Source organism: Cyprinodon tularosa, unplaced genomic scaffold, assembly GCF_016077235.1.
Source record: "Cyprinodon tularosa strain WSP-4 unplaced genomic scaffold, ASM1607723v1 ctg162, whole genome shotgun sequence".
Lineage (NCBI taxonomy): Eukaryota > Metazoa > Chordata > Actinopteri > Cyprinodontiformes > Cyprinodontidae > Cyprinodon > Cyprinodon tularosa.
In genome coordinates this window covers 87847-113097 of record NW_024038460.1, presented here as the reverse complement: position 1 = coordinate 113097, position 25251 = coordinate 87847, and the positions used below count along the sequence as shown (strand labels likewise).

The 25251-nt window shown below is 42.3% G+C and overlaps 1 protein-coding gene and 1 long non-coding RNA gene across 3 annotated transcripts; one reads left to right on the top strand and one right to left on the bottom strand.

Moving 5' to 3' along the window:
• Positions 1–1924: 1924 nt before the first annotated feature.
• On the bottom strand, positions 1925–24976 carry dqx1 (DEAQ box RNA-dependent ATPase 1). 2 transcript variants are annotated; one of them, XM_038280625.1, is made up of 12 exons: positions 24685–24976; positions 19354–19721; positions 15490–15683; positions 11342–11765; positions 10203–10484; positions 10023–10122; positions 9795–9953; positions 9521–9712; positions 5279–5404; positions 5016–5206; positions 4753–4943; positions 1925–2639 (listed from the first exon to the last, which is right to left on the bottom strand). In XM_038280625.1, the coding sequence occupies exons 2-12, from the start codon at positions 19681–19683 to the stop codon at positions 2444–2446; spliced, it is 2385 nt and encodes a 794-aa protein (XP_038136553.1). In that variant the 5' UTR covers positions 19684–19721; positions 24685–24976; the 3' UTR covers positions 1925–2443. The 2 variants fall into 2 exon arrangements, with proteins under 2 accessions (XP_038136553.1, XP_038136554.1); XM_038280626.1 differs by having other exon boundaries at positions 24701–24976.
• Positions 11048–11871, top strand: LOC119780560. Its single transcript, XR_005280418.1, has 2 exons — positions 11048–11218; positions 11314–11871. It is a non-coding gene; the product is annotated as an uncharacterized LOC119780560 (long non-coding RNA).
• Positions 24977–25251: the final 275 nt, after the last annotated feature.

The window sequence follows — 25251 nt, the reverse complement described above, 5'->3', positions numbered from 1 at the left end:
ACAGGTAAACAGCACATTTCTTCTTCTACGCTTGCATTATTGGCAGACCAGACGCTGAATGCGCACTTTCATCTGGTTTGGTTTGCAGCGGTTTCCGTAGCGTCGTGAACGCGCTTTTAGGAAATCCTATACACTACTGTTTATGCTCTAAAAACATTCTAAATGACTTTGTTTCGCGTAAATTCTGGATGCTACCCACTCAGGACACTTGGAATACATTGGACGACCAGTATGGAGGAATATTGACACGTTTTTTGTGGACTTTTATGGACCTTTCTGCCTCGGGCGCCATAGACCTCCATTATTTGAATGTCAGCAGACAGCAAGAAGCCTCCCAGATCTCCAGATGCATTTGAGATATCAAAAAAGTACTCCAGAGTGTTGTTCAGCATGGGGGTGAGTAGAAAATGAAGGCTAATCATGTTTTGGGTGTACTATTCCTTTTAAATAATTCCACAATTCCCTACAGCCCTATATCAACTTATATGTTTTTTTTCCCCACCAGGAAGAAAAACACTTGCATTCAAAGCTATTTCTGTAGGTTGAACAAAACGAAAAAGAAAAAAAAAACTTTGTTTTTACAAATTAGACATTCGCTTCAAAAAAGAAAAGTTAAAGTTAATGGTGCAGATTATCTGCTGAAAGAGCAACTTCATCTTAACTTTGATCCAGAATCATTGCTGTGCCTCTTATTACCCGTCCCTGATCAGAGACAGCTGGTATTTACTGACCGTGCAGGCGAAGTGCCGTCAAGCTAGTTGCTTCCTGGACGGGGCAGGTAAAGTCGGCTCTACGCAGACATGCCTCATAATGCAAATAATTTTATTTACCTGCTCAAATTGAGGGGAAATACACTTAATTTAGGAAATCTTTACTTATTTCTAGAACGTTTTTGCAGTGCAGTTCTAAATCGATTAATTTGTATTCGATCTGTTTTTACAATAATGAAAGTGGTTCAACTGTGTTTCAAAATACTCATTTATTTTATTTTTTCCTGTCATATTAAACACAAAGTGCAAACTTGTAAATCAGACAGTGGATCTTTAAACTTGAGATGCTAGCAAAACTGTCTCAAAAGTGCAAACTTGTTTTAAGAAAAGGGAAAAAGTGAAGCCTCACACGAGCAAGCAGACGTGACACGGTGGGGACACAGCAGACATTCCTGAGCTGCATTATCTCCACGGCACAAACTGTATTTGCAGCGTTGTCTGTAACTACAGGGTGTTTGCTGGTCAGCCTCCATTTGGTAATGTCCTTAGTTAAACTTATCGGCTATATTTGCAGCTGTCTGACTTGAAATCATCTTGTTGGTCTGTAGCACGAGATGCGAGGCGCCGTTCATTATCAATGTAGTGGGAAGTCACCTTAATGTCACATATCCAGCACATTATCTTTAGCTGTTTTAAATCCAAAATGGTTCCAGACTTCATTTGGGACAGCTTGCTGAGCGGCGTGTTACTTGGGTCGGCATTTGCACACGGTGCACATTTGAATGTGAACGTCACTATAAAACGAATCGATCTCGTTCCCTACACTTTTATTTTGCAAAAATGTAAAGGAATCGATTTCAAATCGATTAAAATCTATCAAGTTTTATATTCATTATGGAACCAGCAGTATCCAAGAGTTCAAACTGGTGTCCCAGGATCCAGATCACCTCCGAAACATATTCAAATCATAAAACGGTTAAAATCAGATCGGATTGTTACGGTGTCCATAGATCTAGAAGCTAAAGTGTCTCCAAATTCAAGAAATACCTCAATTACAGGCATTGATCCACCTAACCAAGAACAAAAAACTGTTTCCAAGGAAAAAGAGGGTCCAATTCTAAGATTCAAAAACATCCTTTTCTTAAAAAACTAAGTATGGTGATGGTCTAAAACGTCTTTATGAAGCAGTAACAAACTGAATAAAAAGCTTTGCATATTTCAAACATGAACATTTTATTCAAAGTTGTTTTTATTTTCCTAGTAAAAACAACTCGGCAGAAGGAAAACCGCGGCAGGAAAGCCAAACACCCAAACTGTGGGAGGAAGGTGAAAAATAGAAGCTCGATATCAGTAAACATTGATGTCATCTGCATAGAGTTCAAGTCACACAGCACTGAGCTTCGGTATATTGCTTTTAGACCCCAACTTTTTAAACAACCTTCACTTCATGTTGTTTTCACTTTAAAAATAGACTTTATGGAAACACAGAAACCACACATTAAATAAGAGTTTAAAGCAGAATCTTAAATTAAAAAAACAACATAGAAAAAGAATTAGAGTGAATGTGTTCTTCAGCAGCGGCACGTGGAGTTGTTCACAACTCCTGAATTAGTGTTTTTATTCCAGCAGAAGTCCGGATCAAACCTGAACTAACATTTCAAACCATAACTGATTACGATGTAGCGACTGGGATCCAGTCAGGAGGTCTTCTGAGAAGCCCCGCCTCTTACTTCTCATTGGACGACACAGAGCTCTGTGCTGGACTGACTGTGAGTCTCTGCATCTTTCTGAGTCCTGTTGTGTTCTTCTGCCACTGAGTCCAGCTCGCCTGATGGGGGCGCTAAACTCTGCCGGAGCTCCATCAGTATCTCCTTCCCATCGCTTGCCGGCAGGTTTCCCAGGAAGTACTGAGGCGTCAGCTCCACAAGCCTGACACGGAGGAAAAAAACATCGTTAACTACTTTATAGAGAAAGGAAAATGATTAGATCCAAATCAATAACAAAGCGACAAAATTATATAATGTCAAAAAGATTTCATGTTATTCAAATTTCTAAAGATCTAAGCATTAACACCCATCAAGTAAAAGCTGTGAAATAAGTTATTATTCAGGTTAGGCTTACAGTTTAAATGAGATCCTTATTTAGATTAGGAAATCAAGGCTCTAATCAATAATGTCTAATGATCAATATTGACCAATATGATATTGTGATACATTTTTCAGCCAAATTGCACAGCCCTAAATTAAGTCTTTCATATATTTGGGACTGTGTTTCTCAGATCCATGCTATTTTTCTATAGATAAACTGTCAAAGGATCTGCATTTTATTTGTCATATGCCTCCCATATGGGGCGACAGCGGCGTTGGGTGTAGGAGTTTGCCCTGAAATCGAAGGATTGACGGTTCAAGCCCCGACTCAGACTTTCAGTGTCGTTTTGTCCTTGGGCAAGACACTTCCCCTGCATTGTCCACTGATGGTGGTCAGAGGGCCCGGTGGCGCCAGTGTACGGCAGCCCCGCTTCTGTCAGTGAGCCCCAGGGCAGCTGTGGCTACAATGTAGCCTGCCACCATCAGTGTGTGAGTGAATGAATGTAGTGTAAAGCGCTTTAGCCAAGTCTCCTGACTTGAATAAAGGCGCTATATAAGTACATGTCATTTACCATTCCTCAAAAACTGAAGTTTAACTTAAAGTTGATCGAAAAAAGTTTTTTATTGTGCGAATTAAAAAGCAAGTACTCTACAGCTGTGGCTTAAGCATGCTAATGACACAAAAAGTATGTAATGCAGATGTTCATAACTAATTTTGTTAATATTTATCTTCACAACATAAGTAAGTCAATTTGTTTGGGTGCATATATCCTTGTATCGAGCAATGGGATGACATTATTTATCTTTAAAATTTAGGGCTGGGCGATAATTCAATAACGATACATATCGATCGATAGACGTGTGGCGCAATAGAAAAAAAGAGAGTCGATAAAAAAACGCAGTTTTCCTTCCTTCTCATTGTAGCCTATCATGTAGCTTTATGCTAGTCACTACTTCCTCCCAACCAATCACAATCGCGGACCCAGGCACGCCATCACCAAGCGCCGCCCTCTCAAATCACAACACAGAGCACATTTATTTATTTATTTGTTATATTTATTTTGGTCACTTTTCTGGTCACTTTAGTTTATTCTTTGTCAGTATTTTGTAACATAACTCAGGTCTCTTAAGTTATTTTTCTTTAAAACAATTCTGTTATGGTTAAAAAAGTTGGTTAAATAAAGATTTAATTGGAAGTCTGTGTTTGTGTTCTTTATTAAAATTAAATCATTTAGCAATATTATAAAAAGTCCAGGCAGAGCTGCACATAAAATATGGTTTCAAATTTTTTCAATAATTATCGATATCGATCAATGTGCATTTTTTTTTATCGATAAGCTTTTTTTCTATATCGCCCAGCCCTAGTAACATTAGGGAAAAAAAACCAACTCCATTATTCAATTTTAAGTGCAAAATATTTAATTATCACATCTTATAGGAATACAAATACTTCTTCCATTGGCAGATTCCTATATTTACCTCCTCAAATTAAGGGAAAGCACTAATTAAAACATTATTTTTTTTATTAAATCAGTTCTTTTCAGTGTTTTACCCAAAATAAGGCAACTGCAGCAGATACTTTCTTATTCTATTCTTAGTGTCTGAGCAAAAGGAAAGGAGAGAACATTTTACTGAAAATATGTGATTTTTAACCTCAATCTATGAACTAATCTATGAACATCAACATGAGAAGTGAGTTATTATTTCTTCATGCCAAACTTTTGGCCAGACTCTGCTTCCATAAGTTGAGCAGGGTGATGTGAACCCAGCCTGAACCCTTAAATGGACCAGAGAACCAGGAGCGATCCGACTATTGCAGGATCTGCAGGAGGACAACCTCTTTATGAGGCCGTCCTCCTGCAGATCCGGCTAATTCCAGTCTAATCTGAACCCTCTGACCCAATAAACTCAGATACAAGCAGGTTAGAATGAAGTCAGCAGGATCTTGGACTCACATCTGAGGGTGGACCTCTGAGGCGATGCGGATGCAGTTGTCCCTGGAGATGGTGAACTGGTGGTAGAGGACCCAGCTGGGAGGACTGGGACACGGCTGCCGACAGCGGTACGAAGAGAAGGGATGGAGGTGAGCCACGTGGCGGTGAGTCAGGAGGAGGTAGTTACCGGAGCCGTCCACGTCGTGAGCCACCTGAGGAGACGGAGATGCTCAGCCATGAAGCAAGGGGGCGGGGCTTCGCTATGACTTCAGGGGGGTTCTTACTTTGAGGAAGAAGCCTGAGATGAGCGCTCGTTTGATATTCGTGCAGTTGTCTTGACAACCAAAAGCAGGCGGGGAAACGGGGAGTTCTATTCTCTGCATCACCTCCAGAAGCTCCGCCCTGATCACCCCTGCGAGCCGTAAGGCGGCGTGACTCAGGAAGTTGGCGGCACACCACGCCTCGTCCTCGTTGTCTGTAGGAGAAACGACAGACATGAGGAGTCCGTCAGGAGACGCTGAAACGTTCAAAGAGGAGGGCGACGTACTCTCCATGAAGGCGTTATAAACGTTGATGAGGGTCATGTGGTCGCCCTCTGAGTGCATCAGGGGTCTCCAGACTGAAACGGCAGCTTCCTCTTTGCTGGGGTCTGGAGACAGGAAGCAGGAAGGAGCTAAAAAAACAAAAAAACAGATGGAGTTAGTGGAGAATAAGACAAATGTAAAACTGCTTCACTCCTTTCCTTCCATTCCTATTCTATTCTTCATCATATCTTTATCTTCCCTCTTTTCCTCTCCTCACCCGTTTCCCTCCCTAATTTTCTCCTCTTTTTCTTTACATCATCCTTTTCCTTTTTTGCGTATTTTCCTTCCCCTCTGTTCTTCTTCTAAACCTTAATGCCAGTTTAGCAAAATGCTTGAAAAGCTAATTGGTGACTCTCTATTTTTTAAAAGGATCTTAAGACTCCATCGTTGTTAAAGGCATACTATGCAACATTTTTCAGTTAATTAATGTGTTCCATAACGTTTTGGATGATTAAATGAGTCATTTCAGATCGAACAAAGGTTTTCTCGTACTTGCAATTGCAGTGGAAATAATCTAGATCTGAGTCCGGATCCAATTATGCACTGGAAAAAACGATCTAGAAATAAGTAAAAAGGTCTTAAATTAAGTGTATTTATCCTTAATTTGAGTAGGTAAATGAGATATTTTGCCAACTGAATGAGTATTTTTACTCTTAAAATAACATAAATAGATAATATGCACTTCAAATTAGACATTGCAATTGTGTTTTCTTATTTTAAGTGTAAATTGTCTCTTTTACCTCCTCAATCCAAGAACGAATGCACTTATTTTAAGAAAAATTACATAGCTAGATTTCGATTTTTTCCAGTACTCTAGCAGCGGTCCGCTCTGATAGGGCACTGTCACACCTTGAGGGTTTATCCAGCGTATGCCCGACGTCCCAGGGTCTCCTAAAACGCTGGCATATGCTGAACTTTCTTTTTTTTTTCAATTTTGGGTTTATACATAAACGTATTCATAACGAGTCCAGAACTTATGTCCAACGACAGCCTAAGTTATGCATAACGCACATCATTTCATGGTCTCTATATTCTACATTCTCCATTTTCATTGGAACATTTCTCGGTTGTGGTTGGCAGCTTGTTTTTATGCTAGCAGAAAAATCCCTGCTGCATTTTGGGTAATTCTGGAGTCAAAAATAATAAATAAATGAAAAGAAAAACGAAAAAAGAAAGAAAGGTGTGCAGTCGAAGCAGATTCAGGTGTGCAGTCGAAGCAGGCGTGAACGCAGGGAGGATCCATCACTCTCACCTTCTGCCTCACCCTATGATGGGGATGAAGTCTGGAGGAGAACTGATGGTTTCCCTTTATACCAAAATACTGCCAATACGCCATTATAAAGTAGCTGGAAGTTAGAAACCCATTCAGTGGTCGTCTGGAACACGTTAAATACGTTGATATGCGTTGGAGAGAAGTTCTGGATAAGTTAGACATCAGTTGTGCACAAGTTGCTAATAGGTTTTGGATAAGCTAGAGGCCACGACTTATATATACGTATGTCAAAAATCACATTGAGCATGCTCAAATTCCTGACGTACTAGCCGTATGTCGATGTGTTTCAGGGTCTTCATAACTTATTCAAAACGTACTTTTCCATCGTATGCCGGTGTTTTTGCCAGATGTCAGGCATACGCTGGTCTAAATCATCAAGGTGTGAATAGTGGCTTTAACTTGGCCAGCCAGACTAAAATAAACAGCGTCTGAGTCTGTTAGAGAGCTGGTAAAGCTCGATTTGAAAGGCGGGACTAACAGGGTCAGCCTCATCAGGTTAGAACCAATCGGATAACTACAGATGTGATGCAAAAACTCTATTTTTGTAATTTTGTAGTCCGCGAAACATGTCAAGCCGTCAAAGAAACTCTCCAGTGAACGGTTTCTGATGGAGTAAATAAGGTCTGCTCTCTATATACTCCTTTTTTATTGTAACATTGGATTGTTGTGGTCGCCAGCTTGTTGTAATGCTAGCAGAAAATTCGCTGCAGCATTATGGGTAATTCTGAAGCCAAGAGTCAAACATGGTAAAGTCCCGCCTCCTGTGCTCTGATTGTGAATGGCGGTTTGGCCAGGCTACAGCTCTGCCATTACCTTTCTCTTTAATAACAGAGAGGTTTTAGACTGAATGGCAGAGCCCTCTAGTGGACAGCTGTAACACTACAACACTCAAGCAAAATCCTTTTAAGCTTCATTATTTGGTTTTAACCTAATAAACCCTTTATGACTATTAATAATCAGATGTTTTGTTTACATCCCCACTGCAAACCAAATGCGATTCCAGAGACAAAGGGCATAATTAGATAATAACAGGGATTAAAGCAAAAATAAATCCTGAGCCTGAACTTTTTCAAGACAACAACTCATATATATGCAGATTGCATGAATGATTGAAGACTAAATTTGACTTTTGGAAAACCAATACCAAAAACGGCCAGCAGATGGCAAAAGTGCATCTATATCTACCTCTTGCATGTACCACATTTCTTTGGATATCCAGTTTTGCTGCCAAGTGTTCCTGGAGCACAGCTTGCAGAAGCAAGCGCCTGGTTGTCCTAACTTCCTGCACCAGCTGCTAAATAGCTTGCCATCCCACCCTGTCTCCTCCAGCCATGACCAGTGCCATTTATCTTTATCTATGGTCATGACATCTTCCCTGTAGTTCATGAACTGCATTGTGCCCACTCCATGCAATTTCCATTCTCTCTATCGTCCTTCTCCCCAAATACAAATTTTCATGTATTTATTTATTGACTTTTTACACATCTCTCCATTGAATGGCGCCGTAAACGGCACAAGGTGACTTTCCGTGTAGAACTCAGCACTTTACCACAATCTATCTGGCGACTTGAGCAAGAAATGAGAGGAGGCACACACTTTCCCAAGCTCCGCCCCCTTCGTCTTCTCATTGGCTAATACTGTTAGTTTCAGAGCACTCCTTCGCTACAATTTGCTGACAAAGGCAAGAGGGATTTCGATTATTTTCGAGTGATTTTTCTTTTTTTTTACCTACGGGTAATCGCTATGAGTCGGAAATCTGACCTGGGGCCGGAAGACTTTAATCCCTGTAATAAGATAATTGAACTTTATTGATCTCACATTGGAGAAATTTACCTCTGCATTTAACCCATTCCCTTGGGGAGCAGTGGGCTGCCATTGTACGGCGCCCGGGGAGCAGTGTCGGGGTTAAGGTTTTTGCTCAGGGACCCAGAGCGCAGGATTTGGGGATCGAACCGGGTACTTCCAACCTTCTCAGAGCACAAGCGCACTGCTCTAACCACTAGACCAGCACTCCTCAAATGACGTCAGCAATTCACATCAGAAGCAACAACCACCATCCATGTTGCTTTTTACCACGTTATTGAATCAGAGGAGCTTCTATCAGATGCTTGCAGGGTTCATCTCAACATAGATCTAGATTTGACAGAGCCAGAGGCAGTGGCTTTATTTATGGAAAGCTGAACGGCGGATGCAGTGTTGACGTTCCTGGGTTCATTTTCCAGAACTGGAGCTTGTTTGGAAAGTGAAACCACCTCCTCCAGGATCTGCGTCTGGATGATGGTGGCTTTCAGACGTACTTCTGTCCATCCAGGATTCAGTTTGACTATCTGCTGTCCTGCATTGGGGAACAATCATCCATCTACAGGCATCCCTTTCTGAACCACGCCTGTCCATCTGTCTTTGGTGTATAAATCAATCAGAGCCAACAACTGTAGTTGAAGATGTGGGACAGAGAGGACCTTACAGAGGCAGAGACAGTGAGGGGGAGACGGACCCAACACTGGAGCAACATGATGCTTAAACAATCCTTTTAAGCGCCACGTTAAAATGTTTTTTTTGTTTTTTTTTTTATTCAGCCACAAACTTCTACAGAAGGTTCTTTACTTTATCCTAAGTCAACATTTCTTCTAGCCTCTGATTTGCTGAAAAAGAAGAAATGTCCTCTCTGCTGTGCTCCTGCACCCTACATCACAGCCAAATCCAGTCCCTGATTGGTTAACACCACACAACCAGACAGGTCATCTCTGGAATCACCAAAAATTGTGCCAGTTGCGTCTCTTGAATCACGTCCGTCACATATCTTGCCTCCTGAATGCCCCTTTTCATACGGTAATGTATAAATCGGTCGCTACTGGAATCGAATTATAGAGAAATACTGAAGACCAGCTTGGATTGACTCTGAAGGTGGCGTTCGGCTGAACTTCAGGGTTACCTGTCAGCATGGCGGCGATGGTCAGCAGCTCTTCCACACAGTCATACTCGCAGGCGGCGATCAGAGCTTTAGCCAGCAGCGGCTCCAGCGGCAGCTCTGACATTATGATCCCCACCTCCGACAGATTCCCATCGTCATCCAGTGCCGCTAGATAATCCAGGTCCTCCAAGGCCTGCATGAGAGCCTCAGGAGCTGGACAGCAGAGACGGAAGAATAATGAAGACCTGAACAACCAACTGGAGAACCACAAAAGAAGAATGGCGTTTGACCGTACCCGGTCTGTCCAGGAACTTGCACTGTCCCATGTCGGCGATGTCCAGCCTCTTCAGCAGCAGAACCAGGTGGCTGAGGTTCTCCTCCATCACACCCGGGCAATGAGCCTCTGCCATCCCAGTCTCATAGAGGGACTGGGAGTAGAGACGGAGGCAGAGTCCTGACCAGGAGACAGAAGACAGACTGTGAGGAATGATCAAACACTTGATCCTAGATGCTCTGGATCTACCTGGAAGCTGGCTGTTGACCCTCTGAGCTCTGATGTCAGCCTGGTGTTTGCTGATGGTTCTTAGGACCTGAGAGTTCGCCCGGATCTGAGGATTGTAAACCTGAAAAACCATCACAGAGGAAAGCATCAGTTTTTACCGGGATCTTATCCCAGCAGTGAATGATGAGGTCAAACCCTCACGGTTTTCAGCTGGAACCCGGTGTCCACCACGTATCTAATCCCTCGCAGGGAGAAGGAAGCCTCTCCCAGTGTGTCGCTGAGGATAACCTTCCTCCTGACGCCTCCGGCCTCCGCTCCTACGCAGCAGTCGTTCTCCTTCAGCAGGGCGCCGGGATCGGCTTCATAGACCCGCTGGGTTTGAGCTCCCAGTCCAGAATGGAGCGGGATCAACCTGAGAGATCCAAGCTGAGGACTCAGAGCCACGCACTCCTTCTCCAGCAGAGCCAAACACTCCTCTACTTCCTGTAGGAGACACGGAAAAACATTATTAATTCAAACATCTCATTTGTAAAAAATTCCTTCTATTCTTCCTTCCTTCCTTTCCTTATACCCCCCTCACTCCCTTCTACTCTTCCTTGCTTTGCTCTGTTCCAAACCTTCTTTAATTTCCTTTTCCCTCCATTTCTGCCCTTCAATCTATTTTCTTTCCTTATTCCTTCTTTTCCATGTTTTCTTCCCTCCTTCTTCGGTTCTTTGTTTCGTCATTCCGACCTTCCTTCCTTGCTTACTCCCTTCCTTTCTTCCTACCTCCCTTGTTTCTCACTTGCTCTCTTCTTTCCGTCCTCCCTCCATGTCTTTCTTTCTTCCTCTCCGTTTCCCTTCCTCCTTCCCTCACCTCCTTATTCCTTCCTTACACATCGCAATCAAATTTGAGTGCAGGCAATAGTACCTAGAATTTTAAGCTGCATTGACGTTTTTTAAGGGTATATTTGTTTTTATAAAGGATTTATTATAAAAGGAGTTTTATGTATGAATGTCATCTTTGCTCTAAATGTCAGGATGAACAATCAGTAGGCGTCTCAGTTAGATCTCCTCTGGGTCCGTCCCCTTTGTCTTAAAACTGAGCAGGCAGTAGAACCTGGATCAGTCGGACCAGTTTCCTTTTGTTTAAAACACAAAACCTGAACAGAGGCGTTCTACGACACCAGAGGGAGGGTCAGATAACCACAGAGGAGGAGAGCCGCCCTCACACAGCAGTATGCTCTAATTTCACCTTTTCTAGGTCACAGGAACTGATTTCTTCTCCACGAATGAAGAAGAAAAAATCACGTTTTATTTTAAATTCCTGCAGCATCTGAGGAGGCATCATGTATAAGTACCTGAGGGCTGGCCAGAAACACCATCACGTCTCCCTCCTCCCCTCTGCGGTGAAGATCCAGCACCATGTGGCAGGCGGCGGACACCGGCTCCTTCCCTGAGGAAAGCTCCCGGTACATCACATCCATCACGCCTGAAGCCTTCCCATCTGCCGCTCCCTGTCCTTCTTCCAGGTCCAGGCTGTCCAGGGAGAGGTGAGGGACGGCGGGTCCCAGGAAGGCGGCGAGACGCGGAGCGAGCGTCGGATGGCTGAGGAGAACCACCCGGAAGTTGTCGGGCCGCTGGCGGCAGACGTCGCACAGCAGGCCCAGCAGTACGTCGGTGGGGACGGTGCGCTCCTGCAGCTCATCCAGGATCACCACGCCGTACTGCCGCAGCATGGGGTCTGACATCATCTCCTCCAGGAGCAAAGTGTCGCTGACAAACCTGCAGGGAGGAAAGATCCATAATCAACCAGCTGTGATTCAAACGAAAGGGGAAAATTTGATCTTTCCACCCCTGCAGAAAGGAAAATAAAAGCCTAACGCTGGAACGAAACAACTCCGATAGTTTCATCTGTGACCTCAGGCCAGAAGGCAGATAAGCTTCACTGAATATAATCAATTTAAGCATTAATCTAAAGATTGTCTGAAAGAACTAACTTGATTTTTTGCTTCACTTCAGGCTCAAAAATGCATTTAAAATGATTTAAAGGATGAAAATATCTTAAAACATTTCCACAAGGAGACCAAAGGGAGCCTGTAGACCGCAAACACTGAAATATAATATAGTACATTTTTCTTGAAAATATGTAGAATCTTCCATGAATGCAGAAGATAAGGAGGATAATTAGCCAATCAAATAAGATTATTCACATTCAAAATAAGAAAAAAACCAACTCCATTATTTTAATTTGCATTCCTTCCAATAGCAGATCATCTGACTCGCTCAAATTAATGGGAAATATATTTATTCTACGAATATTTTACTTATTTTTAACTCAGCAGATGTTTTACCTGAAAAATCTGAACCGAGGAAAATTGATTGTCACTTAGTTTGCAATTAATGGCTGCTGATGAAAATATTTTTGGGACAAACTTTAGCTTCTTCATGCAGAATAAAATGTGAATAATAACCCTACAGGAGCGAATCTTTTTATCTGCTGTGTTCATAGCCAAAGCAGGCTGTTAAACTTCAATCTGCAGCTTTTTTCTCCTCCTCAGCTACAGAGTTCCTGTCAAACTAAACCTTAATCTGCTTCTATGTTGTTTTTAGCCACTTAAAAAAAAATAAAACCCCAAACATAATACTTAATAAATTTGCTTGTTAGATTTATAGACCATCAACTACACCGTTTATGTTAAATTGCTTGACGAAATTTGAAAAAAATCATCGACCAAACCACCACAGCAGAACTCCCTGCATAAAACACAGTAAAGCGACATCAAATCAGAAATATAAAAACAAAAGAAACAGAAGGAGGCAGTAAATTTAATAAGCTAATTATTTTAAGGAATGTTTCTAACCATTTAAAGAGTCAAAACATCACAGTAAATCGGTTTTCCTTTAGTGTTTTGCTGCGTACTAATTAGGCACGGATCGGATCGGGACGCCGATATTGGCAAAAAAATACGTATCGGCAAAGCATGTAAAATGCCGATCCAGACTGCCGATCCAGTTTAAAAAAAAAATCGGGTCCGTATTTTCCAGTTTCGCGGATTGAAACGATCCATTCCACTATTTTGCGCCAGTGTTTCCCTGTTTTGCATTTTTATTAAAACTTACAGTAATACTTGCACCTTTAACTGTTTACGGTTTTACTGTTCACTGTGCAATTTCAGATTGCTATTCATAATTTTGTCCAGTTTGTGTTTATCTCTTAATAAACAGGTACGTTTGTTGTTACCAAGCATTGTGTTTTATTCAATCTCACCTAATTTAGCTGGCTAGATGTTATCAAGAGTACTAAAACCCTTTTCAACATGAGTCTTACAACTAAGGCTAAATACTTTAACTTAAACTTAAACACATGCTCGGATAGGCTGGTATCGGCCAGTATCGGTATCGGATCGGAAGTCCAAAAACAATATCGGTATCGGATCGGAAGTGCAAAAACCTGGATCGGGACATCTCTAGTACTAATGCTATAACATCAATTAATCAAGGCAAAACGTATTTCACTTTATTTATCAATCTCTGAGTAATGCTCATGAGTTCTGCTCCAGGCTGTAGCCCCTCTCTGTCCTGTGAAAAACGAGAAGATGGTGCATGTCTACAAAGAGCTGACCCCCTCCAGGAAGCACCTAGCTTAAATGTGCTGCGCCTGCACCATAAACAACCTTTAAGGACGGTGGCGTCTGGCAGAGGACAAGGATTTTAGCTCTTTTAGCAGCTAATCTGAGCACAGATAATTAACAGTCCAATTTTAGCTAATGACCAAAGCATGACAATCCGTTCTTTGGCCTCTAGAGGCAAGAGACTTATTCCACCCTTCAGAAGTGGTTTGATACTGTGAGGTCATGAAAACTAATATTTACACAACCGTTCAAAAGTTTGGGGTCACACTGAAATGTCCTTATTTTTACTCCCTTCAGAGGACAGCACAAACAGGCTCTAACCAGAGTAGAAAAAGAAGTGGGAGGCCGCGTTGCACAACTGAGCAAGAAGATAAGTACATTAGAGTCTCTAGTTTGAGAAACAGACGCCTCTCAGGTACAGGTACCCGCAGTAGCCTGCTTGTGCTGTCCTCTGAAGGGAGTAGTACACACCGTTATTGGAAATCTTCAATTTCTTAGCAATTTCTCGCATGGAATAGCCTTCATTTCTAAGAACAAGAACAGACTGTCGAATTTCAGATGAAAGTTCTCTTTTTCTGGCTATTTTGAGCGTTTAGTTGACCCCACAAATGTGATGCTCCAGAAACTCAATCTGCTCAAAGGAAGGTCAGTTTTGTAGCTTCTGTAACGAGCTAAACTGTTTTCAGATGTGTGAACATGATTGCACAAGGGTTTTCTAATCATCAATTAGCCTTCTGAGCCAATGAGCAAACACATTGTACCATTAGAACACTGGAGTGATAGTTGCTGGAAATGGGCCTCTATACACCTATGTAGATATTGCACCAAAAACCAGACATTTGCAGCTAGAATAGCCACATTAGCATTGTATAGAGTGTATTTCTTTAAAGTTAAGACTAGCTTAAAGTTATCGTCATTGAAAAGTACAGTAGTGTACATATAATATAAAACTAATATATATATATAAAACTTGTTGTTTTAAAGACATTATTTCATTATATTCTTTTCCAATAGGCGATTTTGAGGTTTAAAAAGCAGGATATTGGGCCTTTACGTTTAAAAACATTTTCTCTGGCTGATGAGCTGGATGCTATTTTCTGATCATCTGTTCAAAACAAACTAACACACAAAAGCCCCATTGATACCATAATAATGAAACTGTGCTGAGATCGGTCAGAGCACGGAAACCGAGATAACTGCTGAGTGTAAATGGTATGAAAAATGAACTGGGCCGCACCAGACACAACAGAACCGCGCTAACATGGTAGTAGGTTATCAGTAGGGTTCGGTGCGGTTCAGTTCTGTCTCAGATAACAAAGAGCGCATGAGCAGACGGCTTCATCACCTTACAGTCAGCCTCCGGAATCAGGAAATGTCCAACATTCATAAAAATCCTAGCTTCCCTACCGTGCCAAATGATTTCCAGTGATTAATCTGCTTAGCAGTGTGATGAACCTCAACGTCTGTCGTTGTTTCCTGCGTCTGGAAGCCCTGATTAGACTAACGTTTGTCGTATCCACTTCCAAAAATCCGACTCTGTCAAGTAAATTCAGCAAAGGCTTCCTTCTTTGCCTGATTCTCTGCAAACTTTCTGAATGTTATGGGCGCTGTCATGTTGATTTCCTTGTTTACATCTAGAGAGCAGTAGTATCCTAGGTCGCCACTAGGAGCCGAGCTCGGCACAGTTAACTGACCAAAGCTCGGCACGGATCGGGTTTCAGAGGGTAGAATAAATGGGGCTAAACTGTCTGAAGCACTATAATGAACTAAAATAAAGAGAAACACAGAAAATGAGATTATCTCCTCCTGTTTGACTTTATCTCAACCACCCATCTGCCCAAGCATTGGTGCTGAACATCATCACCGATCCTTACCTGAGTAAGGTGTCGGGTGTGCAGCTGTCGTCATGCGACACCCTGTAACCCACCTCCAGGCCCAGACTGAGGTCCATCTCGTCGGCCACGCGCAGAGCCAGACTCAGCGCCGCCTCCGAGTACGGCTGGGAGCAGCACACCAGGCCGTGGGCGAACTCAAAGGACAGAGCGAATTCCACACACCACTGCGCCACCTGCAGGACAGACAATTCAGTTACAGTTCAATTGAGTTTATTTCTACAGAACCAATTCACATCATGTCATCTCAGATCACTTTACAGTTCACCAGATCATCCAGTCAAACTGATTCAGAGTTTTTTTTTCTAAGGAAAACCAGTTGATTGCATCGACTCATTGACTCTTCAGCAATCCCTCACACTAAGCATGCTTGTAGCGACAGTGGAGAGGAAAAACTCCCTTTTAACAGGAAGAAACCTCCAGCAGAACCAGGCTCAGTGTGAGCGGCCATCTGCTGAGGCCGACTGGGGTTCAAGGAGACAGAAGCAAACATAGAAAAGCAGATGTAAACACACAGTCAGGCAGATGAGCTTCAAGCCGGCTCCCATGTCAGAGGATGAAGAGAGCACATCCAGCCAGTCACAGTCAGAGAAACAGGACTACACTGAAAAACAAGCCCACGACAGGAGAAACTAAGTGCTGCTGAGCAGAGGATTGGTATCTGTAATAATTCTATAATGAAGCTTCCTAAAGCCTCAGAGACATTCTGAAAAGCCGATCTGGGAGTTTAAAGGGTTTATAGTGAATCTGACTGTAGAGGAAATAATAAAACGTCCCTGAATAAAAGCTTTAAGCTTCAAATCGGATCTAAACAAACATCCCAGAACAAAGATTTTCTCCCTTATATCCAAACCACCAACAGGTCTGTCCTGTTTAATAAAGATAAAACCAAAAGAGAGTCAATATTTGATCAAAGATCAAACAGAAGGCGTGTCTCTGAGACAACTGGAGAAAATATGTTTGTTCTCATTAACCTTGAAGCGAATGCGAGATGAAGAACGAGGACAGAGCGAGCAGCCTGGGGGTCAAAGGTGAAGCCATCGCCCTGACAGCAGCGTGACTCGTGTTAATGAATGAGGAGGGAAGCTGTGAAAGGCGCAGCTCTTAGTGCGATGAAAGCAGAGAGTCTGTGGCTGAACGAATGTTCAGGTTACAGTAAATTAGATCCTGTCTTCCATCAGCCTGAAGGGGGCGGAGCTTCGACAGTAACCAGGTCATCCCAGGAAGACTAAGATGGTGTCCAAACAGCTCAACTACAGCTAGAAACAACCAGTCTGTCTCTCTATAATTATCAACATACAGATTTGTTCCGGTTCTGGTTTCCTCTGAAGAAAGAATCTCCTCTGTTTTTCACACATGCTGCCTTATTTTTGCACTTCATTAATGCAGCGGATCCAGAATGCTTCATCTGCTTTGCTTCAGGTCCAGAAGAAAGCAAAGACAAATTATGAACCAAACTAACAAAGAACTCAGGAGAAAAAAACCTGCAGAGCTCCTGCTGAGTTCAGGGACGCATTAGAATCTGCAGGGTCTCAATAAAAAGCTGCAGTTTTTACAATTCAGAGAATTTATTTAAAGGTATAGTGGAGGATTTTCATACATTTCCACTTTAAAAAAATGCACATGCAAAACCCTGTCGACTCCTGAGAGATAAAAAATAATTGAATTTTATTGATCTGGAGAAATTCACCTCTGCTTTTAACCCATCCCTTGGGGAGCAGTGGGCTGCCACTGTGTGGTGCCCAAGGAGCAGTGTGGGGTTAAGGGTTTTTGCTCCGAGACCCAGACTGAACTCAGAACCTCTGGATTCCAAGCGCAAAGCCCTAACCACTAGGCCACCCCTCCCCAAAATGTGTGCAAAAGCGCGCACACTCTGTTTAAAAGTTGCTGGTTGCATCGCTCATACAAGCTTAATTTCCAAAAGATTTGCAGTTTTTCCACTATGTCAGACTCACCACCGGTAAGTGAAAATGGGGACGAGCACGAAGGACGGCCTCACATAAACATTAGGGATGGAACGGTTTATGAAAACCGTCCGAACCGTTCGGTTCGACTGTCTCGGTTCGATTCGCGTGTGTTGCGTTCGGTTCATGCGCTGCTCCTTTTTCTCATAGGCGAAGCGTTTACACTCCAGAGCAGAAGGTGGCGGTACTGCGACCAAAGCCAACCACCAGTAGTAAACAAGAAGAAGAAGAAGCGAAGCAGCGTAGCCGGGTGTAGCAGAAAAAAATCAGTTGTTGTGGAGAATTGTGTGGGTATGGCGAGTGGGAAAGAACAGGAGTTGGAAGACGCGCCAACAGCACTTTATAGGTCTGCTGTATGGGAGCGCTTTGCATTTAGAGTGACCTACGATGACGGCGGAAAGAAAGTTGTGGAGAAAAGTGCAACAGTGTGCAAGCATTGTGCAACACGTTTTGATTATGCTAACAGCAACACGACCAACATGTCCTGCTAACCCCGAAATCCCACATACTTCGTCAGCGCTCTGCTCCGCCCAGATCTCCCGTTCCTTGGAGATCGTAGAGGGCATGCGCCAGATGATTAAATTCAAAGCAGCAAAATATGTGGAAATGATCCAGGGTTTCCGCGGCTGATTAAAAATAATTACAATTCATTAATTTTTTTGGATTTTTTCATTAATTTCTTTAACTTTTTATGGGATTTCGGGGTAACAATCAACATATACCGAACCACGAAACCGTGAACCGAACCGTGGATTTTGTGAACCGTTCCACCCCTAGTAAACATATCACCACAATGATTGACAATTAGGAGGACCACTAATTTTGATGATCCACCCAGAAAAAGAACATCCTCCACTGTACCTTTAACAGATTCAGTAAAAAAAGAAAATGAGTCAGTGGAAATTTCTAACTTATTCTGATTTATTCAGACCTGTGATGTTCTGTCATTATTTCCTCCTGAGATGTTTAAAATAAATATAATTACTATAGGATGTTTTTGTCATATAGGTCATATTTGTTTATGCATCTGTTGTCCTAAAAAAGACTATTTTAAGTTTGTGTGTTTTTCAGAGCAGTATTTGTGTGGCTTTTAACGCTGTGCCATAGGGATGCACGATATTGGGATTTTGGCCGATATCCGATATGCCGATATTTCAAAACTCATGTAGCCGATAACCGATATCGATACCGATGTTAAAGCTGGACAAAAATAAGTAGTCATTGAAAATAGCAGTTTTGTTATCCATTTCTGACACTTTGAAAAATAATATACTCAAATATATTTTCATATGCTGATATCAAATAGATTTTTAAAAACGCGGTATTGATCTATTTTACTTTCAAAATCTCGTGAAATTTCATCGTTCTGTTACAAACTCTCGTGATATTTTGCTAATTCTTGTGAGATTTTTGTTAGTAAAATAGATCGATACTGCGTCAATATATCAACATATAAAAATATGGCAAAATTTTGTGAATTTTCGGGGGATTTCGTAGCATAACGATGACATATAGCAATATTTCATTAGTAAAAGAGATTGATATGGTGTTTTTAAATGGCAATATATCAGCATATGAAGATATTGGGATATTTTAATGTATCAATATTTTTGCCATCGTCTTTAGAAGTTTTTAAGTCTGTAAAAAAGAAGTTTTTGAGGAAGAAGAAGAAGTAGTATTTTTTTTTTTTTTTTGACTTTAGAAACTCAGAAGCTGATCAAATATCGGGTTAAATATCGGTGGGGTGGCCGATGTCCGATATTCAGTTTTTTAAGGCCGATACCGATAGGGGGCCGATTATATCATGCATCCCTAATTTAATAATTTCTAATATTTCTCAGTCCACCTGAACTGTTTCTCTGATCCGTTACTTCCTGCTTACCTGGGTGCTCTTCCCGGTTCCGCTCGGTCCACTCAGCAGCACCATGTTGTGGTTCTCCAGGTGTTCCAGTAAACTCTGGCGAAGCCTCCACACGGGAAGCTGCTGCCTCTCCTCCAGGAGGGCGTAGTACCGCGACGAAAAGGGCAAACCGTCGTACGGGTTGACCTCCAGATCCCCCAGTCCGTCCTCCTCCCCTCCTCCTCCTCCATCATCATCGTCCAGATCTCCAGACAGGAGGGAGGAGACGGACAGGGAGTCCAGAGCTGTGGAGGCCTGAGGCCGGGATTTGGAGGCGACGCCAGAAGGCTTTGATGAAGGCGAGGACATCATCAGGTATGTGGAGGGATCAGTTTATGGAGAGGAAGCAACTGCAGGAAAACAGAAAACAAGGAACGATATTTACTCCTTTCATCAGAAGGAGATCAGTCACAGGGTGAAGAGATATGAGAGAAACCAAGGGTGAGAAGCTTCCTACATTTTTAAATGTTGAACCTTTCAAAATGTCTCTCTGTACTCTGGGTTCTGATTGGACAGAAAACCAAAGATCTTCAAGCAGTGGGAAGCAGAAATAACTGATTGGATAGAGAAATATTTGGACTCAAACTGGGTTAATGCAAGAGGGACAGGAAATTAAAACTGCATCGGTTTAAGGTTGGGTAATTAACACGTTTTAATATAATTGCTATTTTAAAAAATTCATTTTTTAAATTGGAAAGGCACTATATGCTGGAAGTGTGTTTGCTGCCACCAAGAAGGGGGAGAGAGTTGCAGCTAGCAACAGATCCGTGCAGGAGGGTAGAAGGAAGACGTTTCCACAAAACAGTAACAGGAAAATCCTGAGATAAAGGACTCTGGACCAGAAAGCTTTCAAAAAACATTGTCCTGCAGTGAAACGGCTTTATGATTGTGGTTAAGGGAAAGAAAATCAAAAATAAAATCACAATATCTGATGAAAAAAAAACAAAAATTGTTATTTTGCCAAAATCATTCAAGCCCAATCCGGTCTAAAGCACAACTGTGGCTGAGTGATGGACGTCTTTTCAAAAATTTGCAAATATTTTTCATTATACCTTAAAAGAGGGTTTCTAGAGTTTTCTAATAATACTGCCACCTGTGGCCAAAACACAGAACTGCAGGACTCTTCTGCTGTTTCTCATAGTTTTTTTTAAGTTTTTTTTCACGTTTTTTGGAGTTGCTGTTAGTGTCTGAGGTCAGCTGGATGCCGGTTGCTTCTGAGTATATAACGGTTTGATTGTCTGCTAGGTTGGACCCATTTAACATGGACTTGCATGACATCACATCTGCAGAAAAAGTGCGTAAACTTTTGACCAAAATTCAGGAAAATAGACGAAAGATTTGTAGATGCATCGGCGCTGAACTGCTGAGTTAAGGTCAAATAGAAATTCTATTTTAAGATATATTTTAGTGAAACCTTAAAAAAATAATTTTTAATGACAAAGTGGGAATTCATTGGACAGAAAAGATCAACCGTAAATATTCCGGTCCACCAACCAAGCGGCAGCCCTACTGCTCTGTTCTCTTTTTCACGGTAAAATTAAGAGCTTTAAGGCCGCCCAGTAAGGCTCCTGGCATAGGCGATAAAATATTTAATTATTTATTTTTTAGTTTGGATATTAATGAAAATATATTAATAGGCTGCTGTAGATTAGTTTATAGTAAATAACGAACAATATGACCAGATTTTGGTCATGAAACGCATCTTCCAGCTGCTTAGAGAATGACGAGAACAGTCAGTGTTTACAACATTGCTATTTTCCAAAGGTCCTCTAGGGGGAGCACCACTCAATAATTACTTAGTGCTGCTTTTAGAACCACTTTAACCTTTAGTTCAACTAAATATGTTTGCCCAGGTCTGTCTTGGTAAAGGCATTTATAACCTCTATGAGACAAATCTGGTTAAATAAAAATATTCCTTATTTTATGAATGAAATTCTTTGTGGAAATGATCGTCTTGTTGTGTATTTTGCATTTCTGACCAAAGTTATTAGACACCTGGTCTAGGGTGAACTACCTTCCTCTGAGATTAGAAGGTTTGAACAAACGTGTTTTTAATTCTCTACATTTCTACAGTTTACAGCGAGGTCATAAGTTTTCTCTTCTGAGGTGTTAATAACTGGTTCAACTGGGTCTGGCTTTCCTTAAACTATGACCTAGAAATGGCTCAAAGTCTTGAAGGCATGAACAGATTTAAGGGGTTAAAACACCCATTGCCCCCCCCAGCCCCCACGGGAACCAAGTGGGAGCTCCTGGTATGTTCAGTATTTAACTAAAAGATGTGTTCACCAGCTGTCGAGAGGGGAACCATCAGGAACGACTGGTTTGAAGCTTCAGAACAGCAGGAGATGACAAAGCTTTAGACACCTGAAGCGTTTCCACCGCAGACAAACTTTGAACAATAAGTTCCCTCAGATCAAACCTGAGGGTGTCTTCTGTTTGAGGAGATCAACCAGACAAACAGACAAATGATCTTTAGGATAACTCTGGATTACTGGATATTTATTAACGAACAGGAAGGGTCGTTTGTTTATTAGGTCAAACTAACAGGAACATATTGACAGAACTCAGAGGGAGGCTGAATACAGTTGCAGGTTCTACCTTTTTTTTAAAAAAACAGGAAATCTCAAACACAGTACTTTAATGCAAAGAACCAGCGGCTCAGCACGAGGATTTTAGCTCTTTTGATCCCCTAAAAAGTTCATACCAGCTTAATATCAAGCAGAATCTAAACAGGTCCAGATATCAGACCAATCTGGACCCTGGAGGAGCCAAAATCATCCAGGCAGAGTTTGTTCTGCAGAGAGCTCAGAGCGTCCAGTTGCAGGTTCTACAGAAAATGATCACAAAGTGATGAAGAAATGTGGGCATCTCTGGAGGATTTTCTTTTTCCATCAGGCGGTCTATTAGAGACCTGGGGAGTGGCGGAGACTTAAGGTGTGGTTATCCTCCCACAGCAGTGTGTCGCACTGTGCTTGTCTCAGATATTTTTGATTTATGCCCAATATTGAAGTGTGGGCTGCGCTATGTTATTCCACGCCACAACGCAAGAGGGACAATCAGGAATTAGCTGTGGGTCTAGATACGGCTGAGGCGGTGAGAAAGTGGCGGCAATTTTGTGCGACAACGGAGGGACATGAGGGCCAAAAAGAGCGGAGATCCAGGTGGAAAAAGATTCTCGCACACCTCGCTCTTCTAGCTGGTCCATCTTCACGAGTCATTTTCCACAATGGTGGTCATACAATCAAAAAAAGCCACTAAGGTACCAAACAGGAAATACGCATAGTGTAGAACAAATGTAGATTTGACCAATCAGAGGCCTCCTACAATTTTGGAGAGGTGCAGCAGAGTGTCTGCGGAAGGGGTGGCTGCATATCTGCGTTAACTGCGACACACACGCAGACGACCTGTTCTCTGAGTATAAATCAGCCTTATGGGGGAGTCACGGCCTAGTGGTTAGGGGGCTTAGAATCCAGACATTCTGAGTTCAAGCTCCACTCCAAAAGACTGCCACTCTGGGTGCATTTGTTACGTCAAGGCTGGACTATTGTAATTCTTTACTATCAGGAAGTCCACAAACTGTAGTTAAAAGCCTTCAGCTGATCCAAAATGCTGCAGCCAGAGTTCTGATGAAAATTAAAAAGAGAGATCATATCTCTCCTATCCTGGCTTCTCTTCATTGGCTTCCTGTTAAATCCAGAATAGAATTTAAAATCCTCCTTCTCACATATAAAGCCTTAAATGGCCAAGCTCCATCTGATATCAGAGATCTGATTGTTCCTTATGTTCCTAACAGAGCACTTCGTTCTCAATCTGCAGGTTTACTAGTGGTTCCTAGAATTTCTAAAAGTAGAATGGGAGGCAGATCTTTTAGTTATCAGGCTCCTCTCCTGTGGAACCAACTACCAGTTTTAGTCCGTGAGGCAGACACCCTGTCTACTTTTAAGGGTAGGCTTAAAACTTTCCTTTTTGATAAAGCTTATAGGTATAGTGGCTCAGGTTATCCTGAGCTATCTCTATAGTTCTGCTGCTATAGGCTTAGACTGCTGGAGGACATAGGGACCCCTTTTTCATCATTCTGCTTCATTCTAACTCTATTCTCCCACTCTGCAGAATCTGTTAGTTCAATCTCTAACGTTCTGCTCTCTCTGCTTTTTCTCATAGTAGCTTCATCTGGTCTGTTCCTGTTTGGCTGTGACTCCATCCTGGAGAGAAATATCAGCTGTGCTGCTGCCATCAACACCTTTGTTTATAGATGCTGGAGATGGCCTGTTTTTCTAGTGTAGTCCTGTTTCTCTGACTGTGACTGGCTTGATGTGCTCTCTTCATCCTCTGACATGGGAGCTGGCTCGGAGCTCGTCTGCCTGGCTGTGTGTTTCCTGGACGGGCCGCCTTTTACAGTTGCTTTTCTATCCCTGCTTTTCTCCTTGAACCCCAGTCGGCCTCAGCAGATGGCCGCTCACACTGAGCTCGGTTTCTTCCTTATAAAAGGAGTTTTTCCTCTCCACTGTCGCTACAAGCATGCTTAGTGTGAGGGATTGCTGTAGAGTCAATGAGTCGATGCAATCAACTGGTTTTCCTTAGATAGAAAACTTTGAATCAATTTGACTATGATCTGGTTGAACTGTAAAGTACTTTGAGATGACGTGTTGTGAATTGACGCTATATAAATAAACTGAACTGGGTCCCTTAGCAAAAGTACCCCAACCTGCACCCCAGGTGTCGGACAATGGCAGCCCACTGCTCCCACAGGGGAAGGGTTAAATGCAGATTGAATTAGTTGCTCTCTACTTCTAACAGTGTAAAGACAATAAAAGCTGGCTCCGTGATGGATGCTGTGGACACTTCCGGCAGTTTTCTGCTGTCAGTCAGCCATCCTGATGTCAGAAGTCCCTCTTCTCAGCATCATGCTGCCAGTTTGAATAATAGATCTATCAGTTATGGATGTCGGGGTATGTAAATATATGGGTGGTTGGTGTGGATCTGCGTGACGTGGATGTTTCAGGAGGGCAGAGGTCATCCAAAGGGTGGAGCAACATCATTCAGATTAAGCTACAGGAGATCCCATCAGCTCCAGGACACCGACTTCAGTAAAATGACATATTAAAGGTCACTAAGGTGGTTATTTTTGAACACAACAGTAATAAGATCCTCTTTAGCTTCTATCAATAAACAGTTTGTTTACAACCAGGAGCACAGAGTCAGCTGACAGTCACACAACCTCTCATTAAACCAGAAATAACCAGATAACCTAAAAAATACCCGGAAAAAAACGGTTAATCAGTCATTCGGAGGCCCAGGAGCCTGCTCCCCTACCTGCGGTGACTCATACCGGGAGACAGGTGAGGAAACCCCGGGGAGACGCTCCACCTTAAGCCCGATGCTGCTGTCGTGTCAGTCCGCTCCTGACATAGCGAGCACTCGCTGGAAAAGAACCGGGCCAGAAGCAGGAAGGACCGGCCTCCGTTTCTCCGTTGTTCCTTGGAGTCCCAGCAGCTCCCGGGTCTCTACCTGACAGCGACAACAACAGACGGAGGAGGAGTCCGCCTGCTTCAGCTACCAGCCGCCATCTTGGCTCTGAGCTGTCAACCCGCGCTGCGTTCAGGTGTCCTCGGAAACGCCAGAGATGAAATCTAACTGCGGGGATCGTTTGAAGAGACCACACTTTTTTTTTTTTAAGTCAGTGAAAGTATATTTTCTCTAATCAACAATTTCCCTTTTCTACGGAAGAGGAATAGGGCCACTGAAAAAAAAAAAAGTTAACTGATTTTTAAATTTTATTTCAGTTTAGTATGGAAAAAAAGTCAGAATACTGACTTTAATCTCATAATTCTGAATTTTTTATTGTCAGAATTCAGTCAGAATTCTTTTTTCTCAGAATTC